The 20,408-nt window shown below is 54.9% G+C and overlaps 2 protein-coding genes across 3 annotated transcripts; one reads left to right on the top strand and one right to left on the bottom strand.

The window, feature by feature from the left end:
• The first annotated feature begins 89 nt into the window (after positions 1-89).
• Mydgf (myeloid derived growth factor) lies at positions 90-8,140 on the top strand. The gene is made up of 6 exons (XM_038330730.2): positions 90-278; positions 1,706-1,756; positions 5,868-5,929; positions 6,477-6,558; positions 7,053-7,125; positions 7,745-8,140. Exons 1-6 carry the CDS (start codon positions 126-128, stop codon positions 7,822-7,824), a joined length of 501 nt encoding a protein of 166 aa, XP_038186658.1. The 5' UTR covers positions 90-125; the 3' UTR covers positions 7,825-8,140.
• Positions 8,141-10,357: 2,217 nt separating this feature from the next.
• Positions 10,358-20,127, bottom strand: Tnfaip8l1 (TNF alpha induced protein 8 like 1). 2 transcript variants are annotated; one of them, XM_038330717.2, is made up of 2 exons: positions 19,990-20,127; positions 10,358-11,652 (listed from the first exon to the last, which is right to left on the bottom strand). In XM_038330717.2, exon 2 carries the CDS (start codon positions 11,645-11,647, stop codon positions 11,087-11,089), a length of 561 nt encoding a protein of 186 aa, XP_038186645.1. In that variant the 5' UTR covers positions 11,648-11,652; positions 19,990-20,127; the 3' UTR covers positions 10,358-11,086. The 2 variants fall into 2 exon arrangements, with proteins under 2 accessions (XP_038186645.1, XP_038186638.1); XM_038330710.2 differs by lacking the exon at positions 19,990-20,127 and adding an exon at positions 12,940-13,065.
• Between the last annotated feature and the right edge of the window lie 281 nt (positions 20,128-20,408).

Here is a 20,408-nt window from a genome sequence, read left to right as displayed (position 1 = left end):
TACATGGCGGTCAGAGCGGCGACATGTGCGTCATTGTATCGCGACGACGCGTCCCGCGCAGGCTGCTCCACGTGTCCCTCGCCGCGCCCCGTCGGCGGGCGCCTGCGCAGTGGCCCGGAACCAAGATGGCGGCGCCCAGCGGAGCCCTCTGTACCGCGCTGCTCCTGGTGACCGCGGCACTGGCGTTGGCGGGCGCCGTGTCCGAGCCCACCACCGTGCCGTTTGACGTGAGGCCCGGAGGCGTCGTCCATTCCTTCTCCCAGGACGTAGGACCCGGGGTAAGTGCCGACCTTCCCTCGGGGACATCGCCGACCGGACACTGCCGGGATTGGGCGGAGCCCGTCGGAACGGCACGGGCGGGGTTACTCGGAGACCGGCAATTCAAAGGGGCGTGGCTGCCTCCGCCGCCGCCTGTCAATCACTCCCTTCCTACACAGCACCCTCCCCTCGTCCAGCACCTCTGGAAAAAGGGATTTTGGGTGGTGAGAGCCGTGGGTCTCAGGAGATTTCACTTCGTTATGCAGGTCCCGAGAGGGTTGCTCATGAGTTCGGACCAGAAAGGAAACACCCCAGGCCTTACACGGGTCCGGCCACTCCAATTTCCCTGTGACAGCTATGTCCCTGGTGACCATTTCCTGAGAACATTCTTATTTTCTGTTTTTGTTTTTCGAGACAAGGTTTCTCTGTAGCTTTGGATCCTGTCCCGGAACTAGCTCTTGTAGACCAGGCTGCCCTCGAACTCACAGAGATCCGCCTGCCTCTGCCTCCCTAGTGCTGGCTACCACAGCCGGACTTGAGAACTTTCTTGTAGCCCAGAGCTTCCTGGTAGGACTGTGTTGCAGGAAGGAAGTAACAAAGTCTCGTGTGTGTCAGGCACTCCCAGGTACTGAATCCAAAAAACGGTATTCTAAAGGATGACTGCTGAACGCCACGTGACCTTCCCAGGAAACCCCCCCCCCACCAGGGATTATGCAGAGTTCCCTGCTGGGGAGGAAAGGAGTCGAGGGCTTTGTAGAGCCTTTCTTTTTCTTTTCTATGAGACTGAGATGGAACCTAGGGTCTCACACAGGCCTGCGTTCTACCCCAGCTCCAGCCCCTCGCTTGGGGATTCTAGGTCAGAGCGCTACTGCAGATGTTCGTCCAAGGCCTCTTTCTACTGCTTTACCTTCAGTCACCAAGCTCGGCCTTCATCTTGCGGTTCTCCTGCCTTGGCTTCCTTGGCTGCTATTAAACCCGGAGAGGGAGCATTCTGACAGCCATCTGATTAAAGCAAGCTATATTTAAAAGTGCCCAAGGGACTGACTGGCCAGACAACTGCCTCCCCCTCACTAGCTTTTGAGGTCCTTTTTTTTTTTTTTTTTTTTTTTTAATAGAGAAGCATTAGGATTTATAGAAAACAGCTGTTGAGATAATTGGGGCACTGGGGACCAAGGTAGACCAATGCGAGAACACACTGTGTGGAAAGAGAGTTGTCACAGGCGTTCAGGAGTTCAGCATAGGTTGAAAAGTGTGTTTCTGCTTAGGAAGCAGAGATTTATGCCTGTAAGGCATGGAGACTTAATAACAGTGCAGTCAACGTGACTCCTGTTTGGTTTCACCTGTCGCTGAGGTGATGGGCATGCAGCCCCACGCCCAGCATGCTGGGGTCTTGATTGTGCACGGTGAGACATAGACTCTTCAGCCTCCTTCCCTTTCTCTTTTCCAGGGCAAGTTTACATGTACATTCACATATGCTTCCCAAGGAGGGACCAACGAGGTGAGTCACTCAGGGTCTCAGGAAGCTGGTGTCGGGGGCGTGGCCTCTTTCACGTGTGGCCGTGTTCTTGGCAGTCAGCACAGAGACGGTGCAGTGCATTTTCTTTCTTTTTGAATTTTTCTTTTCCCCAAAACAGGGTTTCTCTGTAGCTTTGGGGCCCTGTCCTAGAACTCTCTCTCTGTAGACCAGGCTGGCCTTGAACTCAGAGATTCGCCTGCCTCTGCCCTCTGAGTGCTGGGATTAAAGGCGTGCACCACCACTGCCCAGCATTCTTTTTGAATTTTGGAAAAGATTTATTATTTTTTTAGTATGTATGGGTATTGTGCCTGCATGGTGTCTATGTACCACATATGTGCTTGGTGCCCGTGGAGACCGGAAGAGGGAGATATGGCTCCTGGACCTGAAGGTACAAACAACTCTTTGCCGCCATGGTGTGTTGGCAGAGCAGCCAGTCCTCTTAGCCTCAGAACCACCTCCCAGCCCTGTGTTGTACATAGGCAGGGTCACACTGCAGCCCAGAATGAGCCAGCCTTCCACGTTGTCCAGGCTGACCTCAGTCTTTGGGCACTCCCCTGCCTCCCATCTCTCAGGAGTTGACTGACAGCCTTGAGCTGCCATTCCTGTGATACTCTTCCTCACTCCAGAAAAGAGGTAGCTTGTCAGTCCATCATTCGTGGTTCAGAATTCGGGATGACCCCTCTTGTGCTACGTGAAGGAGCAAGCCGTCAGGGCAGTCCCCACTGCATCCACTCACTGGGCAGGACTCTGCGGGTAAGTCCAGTTACCACAGCAGGAGGGTGGGGAAGCCTGTGGTGCTCATGGCTGGACTGGAGCTGCCTCCCTCTGCCCTCCAGCAATGACAGCAGTAGCTCAGTGTTGTAGCCGAAAGCACTGGATTCTCAGTCACAAGAGCCTGAAAGGACCCCAGGCTGCCTTGGCTTTTGACTCATGGAGCCAGTGACCTACAGTGCCAATCCCTGACTGTTGATCCCTGTGTGATCAGTGAGCACTATGGTTCTATTGATCCCTGTGTGATCTGTGAGCACTATGGTTCTATTGATCCCTGTGTGATCTGTGAGCACTATGGTTCTATTGATCCCTGTGTGATCAGTGAACACTGTGGCTTTTATTTGTCAATTTGTTTTTGTCAAATTTGTTGGTGCTTTTTGACAGAATCTTATGTGTCCCTGCTCCACCTGCCTCAGCGTCCTGAGTGCTAGATGGCAGTGTCACTAACCGTGGGCAGTGGGATCTTTGTTATTTCAAGATGGTCTGTGCCTTAGGAGGCTTGCCTGAGCAGTCAGCCTGGGACAGTCCTCAGGGCAGCCCGTGAGCTGGCAAGGGGGCAAACTCCCAGCAAGACCATCCCCCTTAGAATGCAGAATGGTACAGCAGCATAGGGAGCATTAAGGTCGATTGCCGTGCAGTTAGATGCCTGTGCACCATGGGAGCCAGAGCCAGTCATTTAGGGGACATAGTGGTTGCTACGGTACCTTGCACATGAGTGTTCTGCGCAGAGCTTTCCATGGGGCCGGCCAGTGAGTGGATGTGGCTGAATGCCCATGGACGGACGGGCATGCACAGCCCAGCACCTGTGAGCAGTGTTGCGCACGGACAGGGATAGCAGCCCTGCTTGTGGCGTGGAGTGAGTTGAGTATGGATACAGCAAGTGAAGGTAAAGGAGAGAGAGGCTGCAGAGGCCAGAAGGGAGTGTCGACTCCCAGGACCAGGTATAGAGGGTTGTGCACTGCCATGTGGGTGCTGGAAATTGAACCCAGGTCCTCTACAAAAGCAGCCAGTACTCTAACCACTGAGCTATCTCTAGACCTTCAGTCAGTAACAAACTAGCAGTGGGTGCAAGACGGCCGTCAGCTGGCGTCTGCTAGCCACCCCTTGACAAGCATCCGGCCTCTTTCCCGCTGTAGACATGATTTTAAAACACATAGTTTTTAACATGTATGTATAGTAAGGTGTGTGAATGTGTACACGTGGGTGTGTTGCCCACTGAGATTTCCTAGAGCTGGAGTTACGAGTGGTTGTGGGCCACGCTGTGGGTGCTGGGGACTGAACTTGGGTGTCCTAGTCAGGGTTTCTATTGCTGTGACAAAACACCACAGCCAAAGCAAGTTGGGGACAAAAGGGTTTATTCGGTTTACACTGCCACACTGCTGCTCATCATTAAAGGAAGTCACACAGGGCAGGAACCCAGCACGGAGCAGGCGCAGAGGCCATGGAGGGTGCTGCTTACTGGCTTGTTCCCCATGGCTTGTTAAGCCTGCTTTCTTATAGAACCCAGCACCACCAGCCCGGGGATGGTACCACCACAGTGGGCTGGACCCTCCCCATCAGTCACTAAGAAAACTCCCTATAGGCTGGCTGCAGCAAGATCTTCTGGAAGCGTTTTGTCAGTCGAGGCTCCTTTCTCTCTGGTAGCTCCAGCTTGTGTCAAGTTGACATGAAACGAACCAGGACAGCAGGTCCTCAGGACAGCGTCTGTGTGGCTAGCTGCTCAGCAGGCTTCAGTCAGCTCGGCTGTTCTGCTGTAGCCATTGCTGCCTGTTACAGGCTGGGACCAGCACTCCCCCACCTTGGAAACAAATGCAGATCCCACTTCAGAGCCAGCTTCTCAGGGAGCTCAAGGGACAAATGACAGTGACAATTTCCATTACACGGAGTGGAGCGTGGCCCAATACCTGCCATAGCCAGACAGAGCCTCAGAAGCACTGTGCTCAGTGAGGAAGTGGATGTTCTGGGACCCGGAGGGATTCAGAGGAAGCTGAGCGCCAGGCTTCCCTTTTCGCTTATGGAGTAGAGGGTCTGGATGCACGGTGGTGAGGGCTGCACTGTGGGCCTGGCCTCACTGATTGCATTTTAACGTGAATGGTCCTGGGAAAGGAAAATTCCCGCTTTATTTTGTCAGCAGGTTTAGGGGTTGGCTCTGTGCCTAAGATTAAACAAATATAAGAGGGGCCAGTAGCAGGCAGGTGACATCACTCTGCGCTGAGGCAGGAGGATCAGGAATTCAGAGTCACCATCAAGAATAGCCTGGGCTACAGGAGACCCTGTTCTAATGGAAAAGCAAGGCATGGACCTCTTGGTGGCATTTCTCGGATGGGCTGTTTTCCGGGCACAGAGGCCCTGGAGTAGCCTGCCAGTTCGGGATTAGTGTGTCTGTGAACCGACCCAGAACCAGCAGTTTGACCCTGCGTGAGTGCAGTTGGGGCTCACGGATTACCTTTCAGGCAAAATATAGCCAAGCAGCCACAGGGTCCCCTTGTAATTGATGTAAACACGGCCTGCCCTAGCATTGGAAAATCTCTTCTTTGAAGCAATGGAGAGCAGTAATGGGAGCCCCTGGGTGAGGACCTGCCGCCAGGGCTGGGGATACTTGCTGTGAGAACTAGTTGCTTAGGGTTTTTGTTGTTGTGTCTTAATTTTAGTTGTTCTATGTATATGGTGTTTTGCTTGCATGAATGCCTTGCACCAGCTGCATATCCTGGTGCATGTGGAGAACAAAAGACGGCATCAGGTCCCCTGTAACGGGTTACGGGTAGCTGTGAGCCACTGTGTGGTCCTGCAACAAAACCTGTGTCCTCTGCAAGAGCGGCCTGCGCTCTTAGGTGCAGAGCTGTCTCAGCCCTGGCTGCTGTGGGTCGTTGTTTGAAACAGGCTTTCATAGTGTAGCCCAGGCTGGCCTTGAACTCACAGAGCTATCTGCCTCTGCCTCCTGAGTACACCACTGTGCCTGTATTGCTTTTGGTTTTTTGAAACGGGGTGTCTTGTGTAGCCCAGGCTAGCTTCCTATGTAGCCCAGGCTAACTCCTGATTGTCTCTAGTGCTGGGGTGACAGACATGCTCCACTGTGCTCTGTTCCTGGGGAATGGAGCCATGGCCCTGTGCTAGACACTGACCCACAGGCCCCAACCCTTATCTAGTTTTTAGACAGGATCTCACTGTTGCTAAGCTGGGAGCCATTTTCAGGATGTCGTCCTTTATGGGAAGAAAGTGACATAGGCAGTGTCTTGATCCACTGTAGACAGCGTGTGTGGCAGGCCTTGAAGAGAGGTCTACCTGTCCTTGCTCAACAAGCCTGTCTGTCCTCTCTCCCCAGCAATGGCAGATGAGCCTGGGGACGAGCGAAGATAGTCAGCACTTTACTTGTACCATCTGGAGGTGAGCCGCAGCTACTGCGCATGTGCGGGTGGATGGGGGTGTCCTGCAGACACTGTATGCACGGGGCTGGGGGAGCGGTGTCCTGTAGACACTGTGCATGTGCACATTTGATTCAGGACAAGTAGGGAACAGACTGGACAGTGGCCCTGTGACCTTGGGGAAGCTGCCAGTGTGTGTATTAACTCCACAGCACCAGGAAGGGGATGGGAGGAGGGCAGGCAGCTGGGAGTTAGGTCACAGGGCAGGAAATCACCAAAGTGCTTTTTGGCAAATTTTAAAAAAATTGAGATAGAGCCCTACCTTCTGTGACGTAGTCAGCTGCTGTTTCTCATAATTACCAGCTCTGGGGAGGCAGAAGCAAGGGGATCAGGAGCTCAAGGCTAGCCTTGGCCAGCTTGGGCTATCAGACACCCCATTTCCCCTATCCCCAGGAGCTGTCCCCCTCCCCTTCATCCCTGGCACACACAGAGCTCCTTCCCATCTCTGACTTCACCTTCCTGGAGATTCCTACCATGGAGTCCCACCAGCGTTGACTCTCTCCCCACAGGCCTCAGGGGAAGTCCTACCTCTACTTCACACAGTTCAAGGCCGAAGTCCGGGGTGCCGAAATCGAGTATGCCATGGCCTACGTGAGTGCCAGTCTCAGGGACCTGAGGACAGAAGGGGTCTCCAGATACCATTCACTGCAAGGGACTCAGCCATCCCACTGACCCTAGGTCTCCCACATGAGTTGGGGCCCTCAGCAGAAGGCCTACAATGTGGGCTTCTGGCCCCTCCCTCTACATAGACCTGCTTTGCCCCAGGAGGCCAGAAAAATGGGGAGGTTGGCAGAGAGGCACCCTGTGGAATTATGTGAGGAGCCAGGGTGGAGCAGGGAAGGCTCGGTCTTCTCCTGTCCCTCAAGTCAGCCATTAACAGGCTCAGAGTACCAGAGCTGTGTAGCAGCCTCCTCAGGAGTGTTACTGAGAGCCCAGGTGACACTGAGGCTGTTACCTGTGAGCTGACTCCCGGGATCCCTGCTGGGAATGCCTGGCTTTAGACCACAGAGCTCAGGAGACAAACCGAGGGGACTCGAGGGGCTTCCCTCTATGTGTGTCTACTGAAGTGTCCTGTTCTCTTTCAGTCCAAAGCTGCATTTGAGAGAGAGAGTGATGTCCCCCTTAAAAACGAGGAATTTGAAGTGACCAAGACAGCAGGTAGGTGAAGATGGGACCCAGCAAGCGGAAGGCATGCAGCACCTGGCAAGGGGTGTTTGCAGAGCGGTGGCCGAGGGCCTTACGACGACGCTGTGGATGGGCAGTGGGCTAAAGAGAAGCCACTTGCAGAATGGACCGTGTGCTGCAGCTGTGCCAGTCAGTTTAGCTGGTGACATCCTAGATACTCCCCTGTACTGGTCCACCTTCTGCAGCAACGGATCCAAGGCGGCTGCTGTAGAAAGCAGAGCACCCCAATCTGGAGTGTCAGGCGCTAGACTTTGAGGATCTGGTGAGGGAGACACTGGCAGAGCCCAGGGAAGTGGTCCATGTCCTCAAAAAAACCTATTCCAGGCTTCACTGGAGGACTTATGGGGGGGGTCCTCCTTGCCACGCCCCTAGCTCCCAACTGGGGGATTCTAGGTGGGGCTCCCCCGTGACCACGCCCCCAGCCCTCTGTAGTTTCCAGAGTAGCTACATTGACAAGCCTGTCACTGCCTGGCTCTGCAGTTTCCACTTTCATTCACCTCCCACCCTGCCGTGCTCCCTCTACTGGCACTGCCCGAGTTCCAGCATTTCATGTGACATCTTGTCAGGGCCCAAATGTGCTTGTGTCTTGCAGTGTCTCACAGGCCTGGGGCCTTCAAGTCTGAGCTATCCAAGCTGGTGATCGTAGCCAAGGCAGCACGCTCGGAGCTGTGAACCCCGCTGCCTGGGCACACTGCCCACTACTTGTCTGGGACGCTGGTGTTGCCCTGTCTGCAGCTCATGCTGCAGCACTGCTGAACTCTGAGCCTGTCACCCATCTCCCCAGGTGCAGGGCATGCTGGGGACCGGGGGAGGGGGCCTGGCTTTGCACAAGTCAGGCGTGGTTCCCCCTCTGAGCTGCAGGTGAGCGCCCCATCCCCAGGACTGTTTCTTACCCACCAAGGCACCTCCATTCAAAAGGAGGGGAAGAGACGGAGCAAATAAACCAATAAACACCACCCCAGCTGGGGCTTTCTGGGCTCAGGACTCAGACCTGGATTCCCACTGCCTTCCACGGTAGCAACAGCAGGCATAGGCATGTGTCTCCCCCAAGAATGACTATCACACACCCCCAGTCCTTCATGGGGGAGTTTGTATCTGTGTCTGTGAGTCTGTGTCATTTCTGTGCCCATGGAGGCCAGAATAGGGTTTCGGGTCCCCTGGATCTGGAATCACAGGTAATAGTGAGCCGCCTGTGGGTGCTGGGAATCGAACCTGGATCCTCTGCAAGAGCAGCCAGTGCTCTGTTGAGCCACCTTCACAGCCACAGTAAGAAATCATTAGAAACAAAAATAACCTGCAGCCAAAGAAACCTACGTAAGCCTGAAAGGTTTTCAGAGGGGTCCCATGGCCCCTTAGCTTTGACCTTGGTCCTGACCTCTGGCCAAACACGATGTGAGAGTCTGGGGCTGCCAGGCAGGCCTGTACCTGACACAGGCCTGTAGGGTGCTGTCGTCCCCCATTGTTTAGGGATGGCGTCCCATAGCGTGGTCTAAGCACCCTCCTGCTGTCCTCAGCTTCAAGGAGGGGATCCTCTGTGAATGGGAGGCTAGCCTAGGCTATGTAGTGAGTTCTAGGATAGCTCAGACTGTACAGTGGAACCCTGCCTCAATAAAGGGGAGCTGACCTTTAGGACACTGAGTGGAAACTGAAGACTTCTCATGCTGCATGTGCCCCGGAAGGACATAGCCATCAGCATTGTCTTAGGGGCCCGAGGCTCGAGGCTCCAATACCTGGGTGTAGGTGACATAGTCTTATCCTCATGCCCCTAGGTATGAAAGGACCCAGGATGAAGTGAGGTCACTGACTGCCTGGCTCACCCCATGTACCTTTGAGGGTCCCCAGCTGTCAGCAAGAATACAGAGCAGTTAGAACTGGGTGCTGGCACACAATGGCCCTTTAATATTTAATCTTAAATTTCTGAGGAAAAATTCTGTGGTGCTCAGCATGAACCTAGTGCCTCAAACACAGGAGGCCAGTGAGGCCTCAGAGCCGCCGCGTCCAGACCCACAGCCACCAGCCTGTGCCGAGCCAAGGGAGCACGGTGGAACCTGGTGGGAGAGGGGCATCTAACCCCATCTTGTCCTCCCTGGGCTGGCAGGGGAGGAGCTGCCTCCTCAGGGCCCCTGACATATAGACTCTCTGGGTGGTGGGTGTGGCAGCAAGCACCTCTACCCATGTCACCAGCCACACGGCGGCACCTTTAAATATTTTTCTACCATAGGCCTGTGATCCCAAGCATTCAGGCAGTTGAGGCAGGAGGATTGTGAAGTCCAGGTCACCCTGAGAATCTAAACCTACAAAGGAATAAGGTTAGCTTGATGGCCGAGCCTCCCTATGGTATACACAACAAGCCCAGTGACACAAAATAATAAAGGAATATGTCCCTCGTGCGCTCTGGTTTTCCTTTTCATCTCACCGTTAGGAACACAGCCCCGCAAACCTCAGTCCGTTCCCCTCATTGGTCCATCTGGCCAGCATGAGGGTTTCATCTGGGGACAGCGGCATGCGTGTTGGTGTCCCAGTTTCAAGATCTGGCCCAGGGCCTAAAGTGAGACGCATTCCCCTGTGGAGCTGGTGTGGTGAGAGGGGGAGGCTTCAAGGACCTGACCCCTTCCTGCCCAGTGGGCTGGGGCGCCAGAGCTGGCAGGAGCTGGGACGCCAGCCCTAGGGACACTGAGGCTAGTCCGGGCTATAGGGTAAGATACTGTTTTAAAAACAACAAATATTAACAATCTATAGTTGATAGAATCTCTGTGTTGGCCACGTTTGAAACACTAATAAAGCCTCTGTGACCCCCCAGCCAGGCCCCACAGGCTACAGGTTGTAAACTTTGTCCTAAATATTCACAGCTGTGGATGTTATGTGTCCTCCCCATCTCCCAGATCACCTTAACACCTGCAGCATTGCACAACCACCGTGCCAGCCAGCAAGTGCAGACATACTGTCCTCACTGGTCTTGGATCTCCCACCTTGGGCAGGCTACTCCTGGCCACATCCCACCCCTCACAGGGAGATTCTAGGCGGGGTTCCATCCTGACTACGCCCCCAGCCCCCTCACTGGGGATTCTTGGTGGGGCTCCATCCTCACCATGCCCCCAAACCCTTACTTGGGGATTCTAGAGAACTAACCCACACCTCAGCTGTGCACACACGTAGCTGAAGCCTGCCCGCACCTTTCCAAGGATAAAAGTCTGTCTCATAGTGATCATAGGGTTAAACCAGGTATTACGTCATGCTCCCACATGTGTGGTCAGTGTTGGTTACAAGTCCTGGCTGTCATACAAAGAGAAAAGATGGGTTTGTTTCCCAAGTACGGCATTATAATTTAACACAGACACGTATCTCCAGTAGCCCTGCCCTGCTGAAGCTGGGGACAGCTTCTGAGGTCCCCAGGCTCCTCCCTCCCAGTGAGGACTCCAGCTTTCCCACCAGCTCAGACACTCCTTGCTGACTGGTTCTCTGCTTCCACTGTGTGGTTTTGGGGATTGAGCTCCCATCACGACTCACTGAGCCACCTCAGCTCTTAGATGCTTGGTGCAGTCTCCAGATGGGGTCTCCTTTAGATCCCAACACGGAAGTGTGCTCATCCCCAGCCCACATGGCAGGCTGGGATCCCTTCGACCCTAGACTGGTGCCAGGGCTTGAACTCGATTTCCTAAAGCGAGTCACATCGGGAGGCCCTGAGAGTTAGGAAAAGAACATAAACATTTGGCCAGGGGCAAGGAGCAGGGCTTGGGGAGTACAATTTTACTCCTGATTCTCCATGACCTTATCTGAAAGAATGACAGTGACCCCAGCACTCAGGAGGCAGCAGGAGCAGCATCAGTTCAAGGTCAGCCTCGAGGTCAGGCTGGGCTACAAGATAGCTTCTCAGAAGTAGGAAGGAGCAAATCTGGGACGAGCAGTGATGTTCTGGAAAGGTCTCCAGGCCAGGTCAGATGCCGCCCTCGTCCAACATCCTTCCAAGGCCGTCACAGATGCGGCGCAGGTGGCTCCGATAGGGCTCCGCCGGGCCGTACAGCGCGGCCAGGAAGTCGCCATTGGCAAAGTGGCCAAAGACGTGGTTGATGCGGCCGTGGGACTTGGCGGTGAGGTGAGGGCCGGTGGCCTGGTGCAGCAGGTCCCGGCACTCCAGCAGCCCCGCGGCCAGCACGCGCCGGTCGAAGGTGAAGTCCACCTGGTGGAAGCTGAGGGCGGTCATGGCCAGGCTGCGCACGCGGCCCTGGAACCTTCGCAGCTGGGCCAGTTCGTTGCCGTCCAGCTGACCCGCCCGCAGCAACACGGCCAGCTTCACGGCCACCTTCACCAGGTTCTTCACCACCCTCTGTGCCTCCTTCCGGCTGCGGGTGAACTCCTTGGTGGCCTGGTACAGTTCGTCCAGGATCTCGCTGCTGGTGTCGTCCGCGAACACGGCCACCATGGCCTTAGAGGCCATCTTGCTGAGCACTTTCTTCTGGGCCTGCAGGGCAAGGCTCTTCGTGCTGAAGGTGTCCATGGGCCCTGTGGGATGACAGACACAGAGTTCAGGTCCCAGGAATGCTTGTAGCTCGGCACCATCCCTTCTCGCCAACTCACCAGACGAGACTGTTCCCTCGCTGGACTTGGAAGACATTTGAGCCGACAAGGGGACAAGCAGGTGCAAGCAGTTCTAGAATTTTCCCCAATAGAAGTATTCAACACAACTGAGACTTCTCATGCCTCTTACTTAATAAACTCCTACACACCTCCTAGAGCCCAGAGCCCCTGGCTCCTGTTGGGTACTCCCTCTGAGCCACACAGGGCTGGACAGCTGCAACCCCCCTCCACCACCGAAACACAGAAAGAAGTCAGGGCCTGACCCCTCTTCTGTGTTCCCAGGGGACCCTTGGCCCCTCCAGAAGTGCCAAGGGACACACAGAGGCTGTATAGAGACGAGGCCCTGGTGAGCCATGCTTCATGGCCAGGCTAGCAGTGCCCACCCTCCAGCCTCCAGCCCACTCACCCGATTCCTCTACAAAGCCGGCTTTTGTGTGAACCCAGACTCCAGGCAGCCCCCCCCCCTCGCCATCCTCTCCTTGGCCTTAGCGGTCAGGGGCACAAGGATGGCTCAGCAGCTTCCCTGCCCCCAGCGTTCAATACCCCCACGGTGTACTGGCCAGGGCCCGGACAGGGCTGTTGACACAGGGCACCCGCCATGTGAACCCATTTCATCACTTCAGCCAACATCATTCTGCAAAGAGCACAGCCCTCCTGAGTGGCCCGGGCAGAGAAGAAGGCACAATGGTGGAATCTGTCCCATCAAAGTCTACTCACACATCAGGAGAGGATGGTCAGTCCCCACCGTGGCCCCACACCCGATTTCTCCTGTCTCCTCCTTGGTGTCTGAGGACACCACACACACCAGACACGGCACACCTGCCTCCCCAGCACTTGGAGATGGAGGCAGGAGGATCAGAAGTTCAAGGTCAGCTTCAGTCAGCAGACCAGGACTGGAGGCCCAGGGGCTGCTTCCTAATTGACACTAGACAAAGGGGAACTCTCAGTAACAAAGTCTGGAGTCTCTGTTTGGTTTGGGGGCTGTGTGACTCCAGAAGATTGCTGACCCTCTCTGGGCCTTGTTTTCCCCATGGACAAAGCCAAATTGAACTCCTTGGTTCAGGAGTGAAGCTGAGAGCGTGGACGGACTTCCGCAAGACTGGCGGGGGCACAGCTGTGGCCTATCCTGCCCATCCTGATTCCTATTGAGCCACCACCTGGGGCAGCCAGCTGCTGGCCTCCACTTCCTGTTCTGAAACCCATTGTCCTGACCGACCAGGATGTCCCTGTCTTCCTGCATAAGGGGCCTGAGTGTGGCCATGTGAGGCCTTCATGGCAGGGACTTTCCCAGGGATGAGGTGCTGTGGCCTTGGTCCCTGCCCCCACAGACAGTGCCACAGCACCCGGTCAAAGTCTGGAGTTAAACAGCCCAGGCTACCCTCCAGAACTGGCCCCACACTCATGTAGTCATTCAACTGCCTGGTGGATATTTATGGAGCTCCAGTTGTATACCCAACACCAGGGCAAAGAAGTGATGCAAAGAGACCTTGCCTCTGCCTCCCCAGTGCCCCGATTCTGCCCTCTTCTAGTTATACATGACTTGGGGACCCTCTTGTGCCTGGAGTTGACCCCTCCATCCCTTAATTTATTTCTTATATATTTTCACTTTTTTTTCCTTTTTCCAGGCAGGGTCTCATATCACAGCCTGACCTTTGACTCCGTCATAATCCTCCTGCCTCAGCCTCTCCACTGTGAGATGGCAGGCGTGTCACCTGTGTCTAGCTGGAACCCCAAAAATCATCCTGAAGAGGCCTTGTGAACCAGGGCAAGGACAGAAATGCAAGAAACCAATAAACATGGAGAAAAAAAGCAAAAATTAGGCCTGGGGATGGGAAAAGCTTGGAGCAAGGGCCACAGAAAGGCCAGTTGTTGTCAGCCTTTGGAGCCTCAGGACAGGAGGGACAGGTTGGAGGAGGGGACAGTAGTGGGAGGTGCATGTGCAAAGGACCCAGGGCAGGGCCACCAGGCTCACCACAGGTCACCAGAGCTCCTCGCCCTGCCCTGCGGGACAAGAGCCTAAGTCCAAAACAGAGCCCAGGTCCTCTCCTGGGCTCTGGACCGCATCTTAGACTTGATGGTTTTTTAAAGTGTTTGTGATGTTTGAGACAAGGTCTCACTACGCGTGGCCCAGGCTATCCAGGAACGCACCTGGGTCCTCCTGCCTCTGCCTCCTGAGTGCTGGGGTTAAAGCTAGACGCCGCCACTGTCTGGCCTTAGACTTGTCATCTGCTGCCAAGCCTTACTTGAGTTTTGTGCTCTGAACCCCATCAGTTCCTGCAGCTCCTGGCACCCCACAACAGCTCCCAATATTCCTCCGAGTGCCAGGCTCCCTGCTGGGGACCTTCCCTTTCGGTGGGGAGAGACATAGCATAGTGTCCGGCTCTGAACTCAGAGATCAACCCAGCCCCTGTGACGAGGCCAAGCCACGGGGCCTTTGCGTGGCTGCAGTGACTTCTGGAAGCCGGAGGCCTTTCTGAGCATAAAGGTCCAGGCTCAGGAGTACCTCCTTGACTTCCTGCTAGTTCTTTTCCCCCAGTTTTTTGGTTGCTTGTCTTCGGGTTTTGTTTTTTGAATCAGGCTGACCTGATCCTGCCTCCACCTCCTGAGTGCTGGGATGACAGGCGTGTGCTGCCATGCCTGGTGTACATGGTGCTGGGGGTGGCACAGCTCTGATCTGTGGGTACAGGAGGAGAGAGGGGATGGGAGGCAGGTCTTGGCAGGGAACATGGGGCATACAGCTGGTGCTCAGTTAATGTGTCTGCAATGAATAATCTATTCCTGAATGCTAAGTGGGCTGTGGAGAACTCTGGAGAGGGAGGAGTGGAAAGACAGGCGGACCCCAGTGACTGGAGGTTCAAACCGGGGTGACCCACATGTGTCCCCCATCCCCATTTCCCCCCCTTGGCCCACCCAAGCACAGTCTAGGGAGCCCAAGGTTGGCCTAGAGCACCCACATCACTTCCCAGATATCTTGGTAGCCTTGGGACATCGCTACACCCGGTCAAGTGTCCTCAGAGACTGCTGAGCGTGTCAAGTCTTGCTGTAAACATGTGGACCTGAGTTCAAGTCCTGACAGAAAAACCAGTGGGGACAGCTGGGCAGTGGTGACACACACCTTCAATCCTGGCACTCTGGAGGCAGAGGAAGACGGATCTCTATGAATTTGAGGCCAGCCTGAGCTATAGAGTGAGTTCCAGGACAGCTAGAGAAACCATGTCTCGCAAAACCAAACAAATACAAAACAAAAACAAAAACAAAAAATTCAGAAAACAAAACCCAGGTGGGATGACCCTGCTGTAAACCCGCAATGGGGATCCCTGGTTCACTGACCCTCAGGGAGCCTCAGAGGACAAGCCAGCAACAGCTGGGGGCACCTGAACTCCACTCTCCACAGAGGCACACTGGCAACCTTGCCAGGATGACCCCTGGAACCAGAGTGTGCACCATGGAGCCCGCTGGGCCTCACAAAATAGTTCCTGTCACATCAAGTTTTAATGAACAAGCAAATGTGATCTGTGCTACCTTTTGTGACATTCACCCGCAGGTGCCACACACACCCCAACCTCAGAACCTCCTTGAATGACCTCTGGCTCCCAGGATGGCAGCTCTGAGGCCAAGCAGTTGGAAAGCAAGTGAGCATGGTCCCTCCCACTCCAGCAGGAGGATGTCTGTGGAGGCCAGCCTGGGCTACAGAGTGAGTTCCAGGACACCCTGGGCTACACAGTAACACTCCCAAGTCCAAAATAAAAGGTCTTCATTGCTTTCTGAAGTCATTGCAAATGCTGAGATGCCCCCTCCTCAGGCCTCACTCCTTTCTCACGCCCCAACTTTCTTGTGGCTCCTGACGTTCCTCACTGCGCCCCCACCCCTTGTTTTGTTTTGAGATGGAATCTCTCTATGTACACCAGGCAGGCTGACCTCAAACTTACAGAAATTCCCCTGCCTCTGTCTCCTGAGCGCTGGGATCAAAGGCGTGCACCATCACACCCAACATAACCTTTGAATCTTTTTGTTTTCTGTTTTTTTTTTTTTCTGTGTGTTTTTATTGGGGTTTATCATGGGTGGGAACTGTCACCATCATAACCCTTGAATCTTAATAGCTTCATTGAAACTGAAAAGTTTCTGCACCCCATGAGCCTCTCCACCAAAGCAGCAATCCAATCAGACCAAATCAAACCGAAATATAGATACAACGCTCTCGGATGATTTTCCAGCCTCCCAGGGAGGAGACAGAAAGAGAGACTGGAAAACCACGTGTCTATTTGGGGGGGGGCAGTTTAAATACCCTGTGGGAGTGACCTTGAGAATCTCTGAGGGAGGGGTCATCATTTGGCAGGCTTTCTGAGATGTAGTAGGTTTGGAGAGAGATGGGAGAGGGGGCTTGGGGTGGAGCTTCCACCAGAATGTTCCAGACTCTTTAGATATGGATGCCAGGGGCTGGGGTGCAGCTTCTCCAGAGCAGAAATAGCATCCGCATTCCATAAAGTGCACTTATATTTTTATTTTATATTTAGCCCAGGCTGTCCCCTCACTATATAAAGCTGACCTTGAACTCCTGGTCCTCCTGCCTCTGCGTCTCTAGCTCGGCTGACAGATGGGTGCCACCCACCTGACAACATTACTTATGATCCGGTTTGCATTCTGTCAACATGGCAGTGGACAAGGGTGCTTGCCACCAAGTCCGACCACCTGAGTTCGGTCTCTGAGACCTACGCGGTGGTAAGAGAATCCACTCCCATGAGTTATCATCTGACCTCCAACCCCTGCGCCCTGGCTTACACACGCACAGTAAATAAATGTAATAAATAATAAATACAATACGATTTACTTAGCTGGAAGCACTCACTCCTTGACTTTTAATCTGGGTTTAACAACCAGATGGCAGAATTCCCAAAACCCAGCAGCAGCTCTTGTAAGACCGACGCTGCCTCCCGCCCCTGGGCAGCCCCCGTCTCATGAATTCTTTATGTCCCCACACGCAGCTCATCAATAATTGATGTCACCAAGCCCGCCATTCTCTTTCTCCGCCCTCACTGACTGCCCCAGGGAGGCTGGGACAAGGCCCCATGTCACCCAGGCCCCCCAAAGTCTCTATCCCGAAGCATTGTCACCCGTTGGGGACTCCACCTGCAAACAGCACCCTTAGCATCAGGACTGGGAGGAGGAAGCTTCCCTGGTGGGGAAAACACTGGGAGTTCTCAAACAGGGTCACCACAATGATGCCACCCCAAGAATGGGTAGGGGAGGCCTGGGAGGCAAGACATGTCCTGAAGAAATGGGGGTTGAGGGCCAGCGACGTGGCTCAGCAGGTAAAGGTGCTTTCTGTCAAGTCGGACAACCTGAGTTCGAGTCCAGGACCCACTCAGTGAAGGAAAGCCAGTTGTCTGCTCCACATGCACAAAAAAGAATAAATTAATATATTTTCAAGAGACTGTCACAGAGCCACAGGGGCATGGACCCCTGCTTCAGCTTCCACACCGGGACAGGGCTTTTTTAGGGTCAGAGTTTGAGATAAGGACTCACTCTGTAGGCCAAGCTAGCTTCAGATTTACTGTGATCCTCACACCTCGGCCCCCAGACACTTTCCACCCCTCCCAGCATCCACTCAGGGTGTTAATCAGGGAAATATGACGGTGTGTGCATTCAGCCCCAGAGTGTACCAGTTCCCTCCATTTGCCAAGGCTCCCCAGCTTCCACGCAGCTTCCTCTCACCCTCGCCAGGATTCCCGAAATGCCAGAGGCTCCCACCTCCCTCATTGCTGGAGCCCAAGTCCTGAGAGTCCTGCCTCCCTTCTCCCTCTGCTCCAGCCACGGGCCTCTTCCATGCACCTTCCGCGGGCGCGCACAGCACACCAGATTCTGTCCTGCTCCAGGGCCTTGCACATGCTGAGCCACCACTTACAATACTCCTCCCCAAGGTTGTTATGTGACTGCTCCCTCCTCTCCTCTCCTCTCCTCTCCTCTCCTCTCCTCTCCTCTCCTCTCCTCTCCTCTCCTCTCCTCTCCTCTCCTCTCCTCTCCTCTCCTCTCCTCTCCTCTCCTCTCCTCTCCTCTCTTCTCCTCTCCTCCCCTCCCCTCTCTTCTCCCCTCCTCTCTCCTCCCCCCTCTCCTCTCCTCTCCCCTCCCCTCCCCTCCCCTCCCCTCCTCTCCCCTCATCTCCATGAGCACCCAGTTCCCCCACCATTCCTCATCTGTGGTTACAGTTGTAACTCAGGACAGGGTCCAGCTCCAACTGTGAGGCAGAGGAGGGTGGGCACTGGACCAGCTTGGATACTCTGCTGTGTTCTGGTGCCACGAGGCTCCATACTTAACCTCCCCCTCCGTCTTCAGGAACTGTTTGTCAAATGACTAAGTAACCTCTCATGGTCATGACAAAAGGAGAAACTGAGGCAGGGTCCTGGGAGCTGACAGATATTCGCAGAGCAACACCGAGTCAGGAGTGGGCTATGAATCCAGCCCCTAACTGGGAGCTCATCTCACACAGGCTCACTCTAAAATTGGAGGGGCCTACTGACCCAGTCTGAGAATCTTCCAGAAGCCGTGTGCCCCATCAGCCTTTGGTGAGGACTGTGGAAGCCCCCAGCCTGCAGAGCACCCTCTCGAGGGTCCCAGATGGGGAAACAGAGGCTTGGGAACTCAAAGCAACCACCTGGTGGGACAATGCAGGATTTCTGGAGAGTGAACTCACCGGATCCCTAGATTAAGGGTCATCCTCCTCAAGTCTCCAGTGAGTCCTGGGTGGCCTTGGACTCAGCAGGCGGTATGCACCCCTGTGGCCATGACAATTTGGCCTTGAAGTAGGCTGATTCCGCTCATACTGAATCAGTATACTAAATCATTAAATCGGTAATCATTTCGTGGGCTGGGTCCTCGCTTGCCCAGTGCTCCGAGGGTAAACTGAGGACAAGTGTCTCGTGTCCCTGTCCCCTCAGGATCCAGCCCTGGCCCAGCACAGGTGTTCAGTGCCAATGCTCTTTGTTCTGTCATGTTATATACCCCGGCCCCGCCCCATCCCTAGTCACCCACGTCCTAGGTGCGGTCTAGACCATGAACTTGTTATGTTTCAAAATTGGCGCCTGTGTTGCTCGGCGGTGGCTGTAGCAGGTATGAGCAAAGGTCCCGAGACTGGACGGTCCATGTGAAGAAGGGGCAGCCACTCTCAAGTCCCAGGATGGGGAAACAGGAAGTTTGGCACACAAAGCCCACATTCCTGTTTTTCTGTTTTTTTTGCTGGTTGTTATCACGGGTCTCACTTCACAGTCATCACTAGCCTGGAACTCACTGTGCAGGCCTGGCCTCAAACTCACAGACACCTGCCTCCGTTCTGAGAGCTAGGATGAAAGCCACGCACCCCAAACCCTGGTTCATGTGGCTGTGGGGCTGGAACCCCGCTCGGTAGGAGAATGCTCCACCCACCAGGCCACATGCCAGTCTCCACTTGGTTTTAGACACAGCCTCCCTGTGTAGCCCACCCTGGCTCTGCCTCGGGGGTTTTGTCTTTGCTTTAATCCTCCCAGAAGCCTTTAGCCCCAGGGAGTCATGAAACAATCATCTCAAGTCACAGACAGGGAAACTGAGGTTTATAATTAAGTTACTTGTTCAAGGAAGTCAGGTTTGTGTGAGCCATGTTCTGACCCCCAAGACAGGCTTCCAGAGGCTCCCCAGCCTGGAGCTGGGGAAGTGTCCCAGGAGCCTGCGTACAGTTTGGTCCTCACCCTGTCCTGCTCCAGACTGGCCACTCACAAAGATAAGAAGCCACATTCGGGTTCCCTCTGTCTACACATCCCTGGTCAACCACAGGCTACTTTCTGGGCCTCAGTTTACCCTCCAGGCCACCATTGGAAGAGCCAGGAGGTCACAGACCTGGGTCAAGTCACCTGCCAATTATATGACAGGAATTGCTCCAGTTCCCTGCTGGTAAAACAGAGTCCAAGTGCTCAGGGCGAGGGGAAGCTCCTAGTCTGGATGACAGGGGCTCAGGTGGGGTCCCTGTACCAGCCAGAGCCACAGTGAGATCTGGCCGGCCACCGCCGGGAATACCCAGGCCGTTTTGGAGTTGGGCTGCACACCTGTACAGGCCAGGTCCATCATGTCCCCTAGAAGGGATACTAGGACCATTACAGTAACCCACAGCCGACTGCTCACACAGCCAGGCACAGGTATAGAGGGAACCTGAGGCCGGGATGCACACAGAACAGTGTGGGGATGAGAGGGGACAGCAAGGACCCAGGATGAACGGGTGCGGGGACCCGGATCGCTCACCTGCTCCTCAGGATCCGTCTGGCTGTCACTTTTGTGCAGGCGCCTCTGTGGGGCGGGAGCCGCTGGTCGACCGACTCGAGCTGGCTGCTGGGCAGGGGCCACGCCCCCTGTATAGACACGCCCCCGCACAGAACAAGCCACGCCCCTGCAGACGCTAAATGGCTCAGCGAATAGGAACTCACGGGCGGTGTTCGAAGGGGCCAGTGGCAGCAGAGCAGGCCTGTGCCGCGGGGGGTGGGGGCGTGTCGGGGGCGTGGCCTGTGGCTGGGGGATTCCTCCGGAATAGCGCAGCAGCAGCACCGGACGCCGTGGCTAGGGAGGCACAGGAGGTTTCCGTGGAGGGAACGGGGCGGGGGGGGTGGTGAGAGGAAGGAGACTCAGCAGAGAAAAATGGGGTACGTGTGCACCCCGCCAGAGAT

Source organism: Arvicola amphibius, chromosome 1 (genome assembly GCF_903992535.2).
Source record: "Arvicola amphibius chromosome 1, mArvAmp1.2, whole genome shotgun sequence".
NCBI classification, from domain to species: Eukaryota; Metazoa; Chordata; class Mammalia; order Rodentia; family Cricetidae; genus Arvicola; species Arvicola amphibius.
Note: the sequence above shows the minus strand (reverse complement) of the source record. Positions and strands in the feature narration are given on the sequence as shown.

What these genes read in the sequence shown, in the direction of transcription:
- Mydgf (XM_038330730.2), top strand. Translation starts at nt 126, where the DNA reads ATGGCGGCGCCCAGCGGAGCCCTCTGTACCGCGCTGCTCCTGGTGACC. An exon ending in TTTACTTGTACCATCTGGAG is followed by an intron (nt 5,930 to 6,476) that starts GTGAGCCGCAGC and finishes CTCTCCCCACAG; the next exon opens with GCCTCAGGGGAAGTCCTACC. An exon ending in TGAAGTGACCAAGACAGCAG is followed by an intron (nt 7,126 to 7,744) that starts GTAGGTGAAGAT and finishes TGTGTCTTGCAG; the next exon opens with TGTCTCACAGGCCTGGGGCC.
- Tnfaip8l1 (XM_038330710.2), bottom strand. Translation starts at nt 12,988, where the DNA reads ATGGCCACACTCAGGCCCCTTATGCAGGAAGACAGGGACATCCTGGTC. An exon ending in AGACAGGGACATCCTGGTCG is followed by an intron (nt 11,653 to 12,939) that starts GTCAGGACAATG and finishes GTCATCCCACAG; the next exon opens with GGCCCATGGACACCTTCAGC.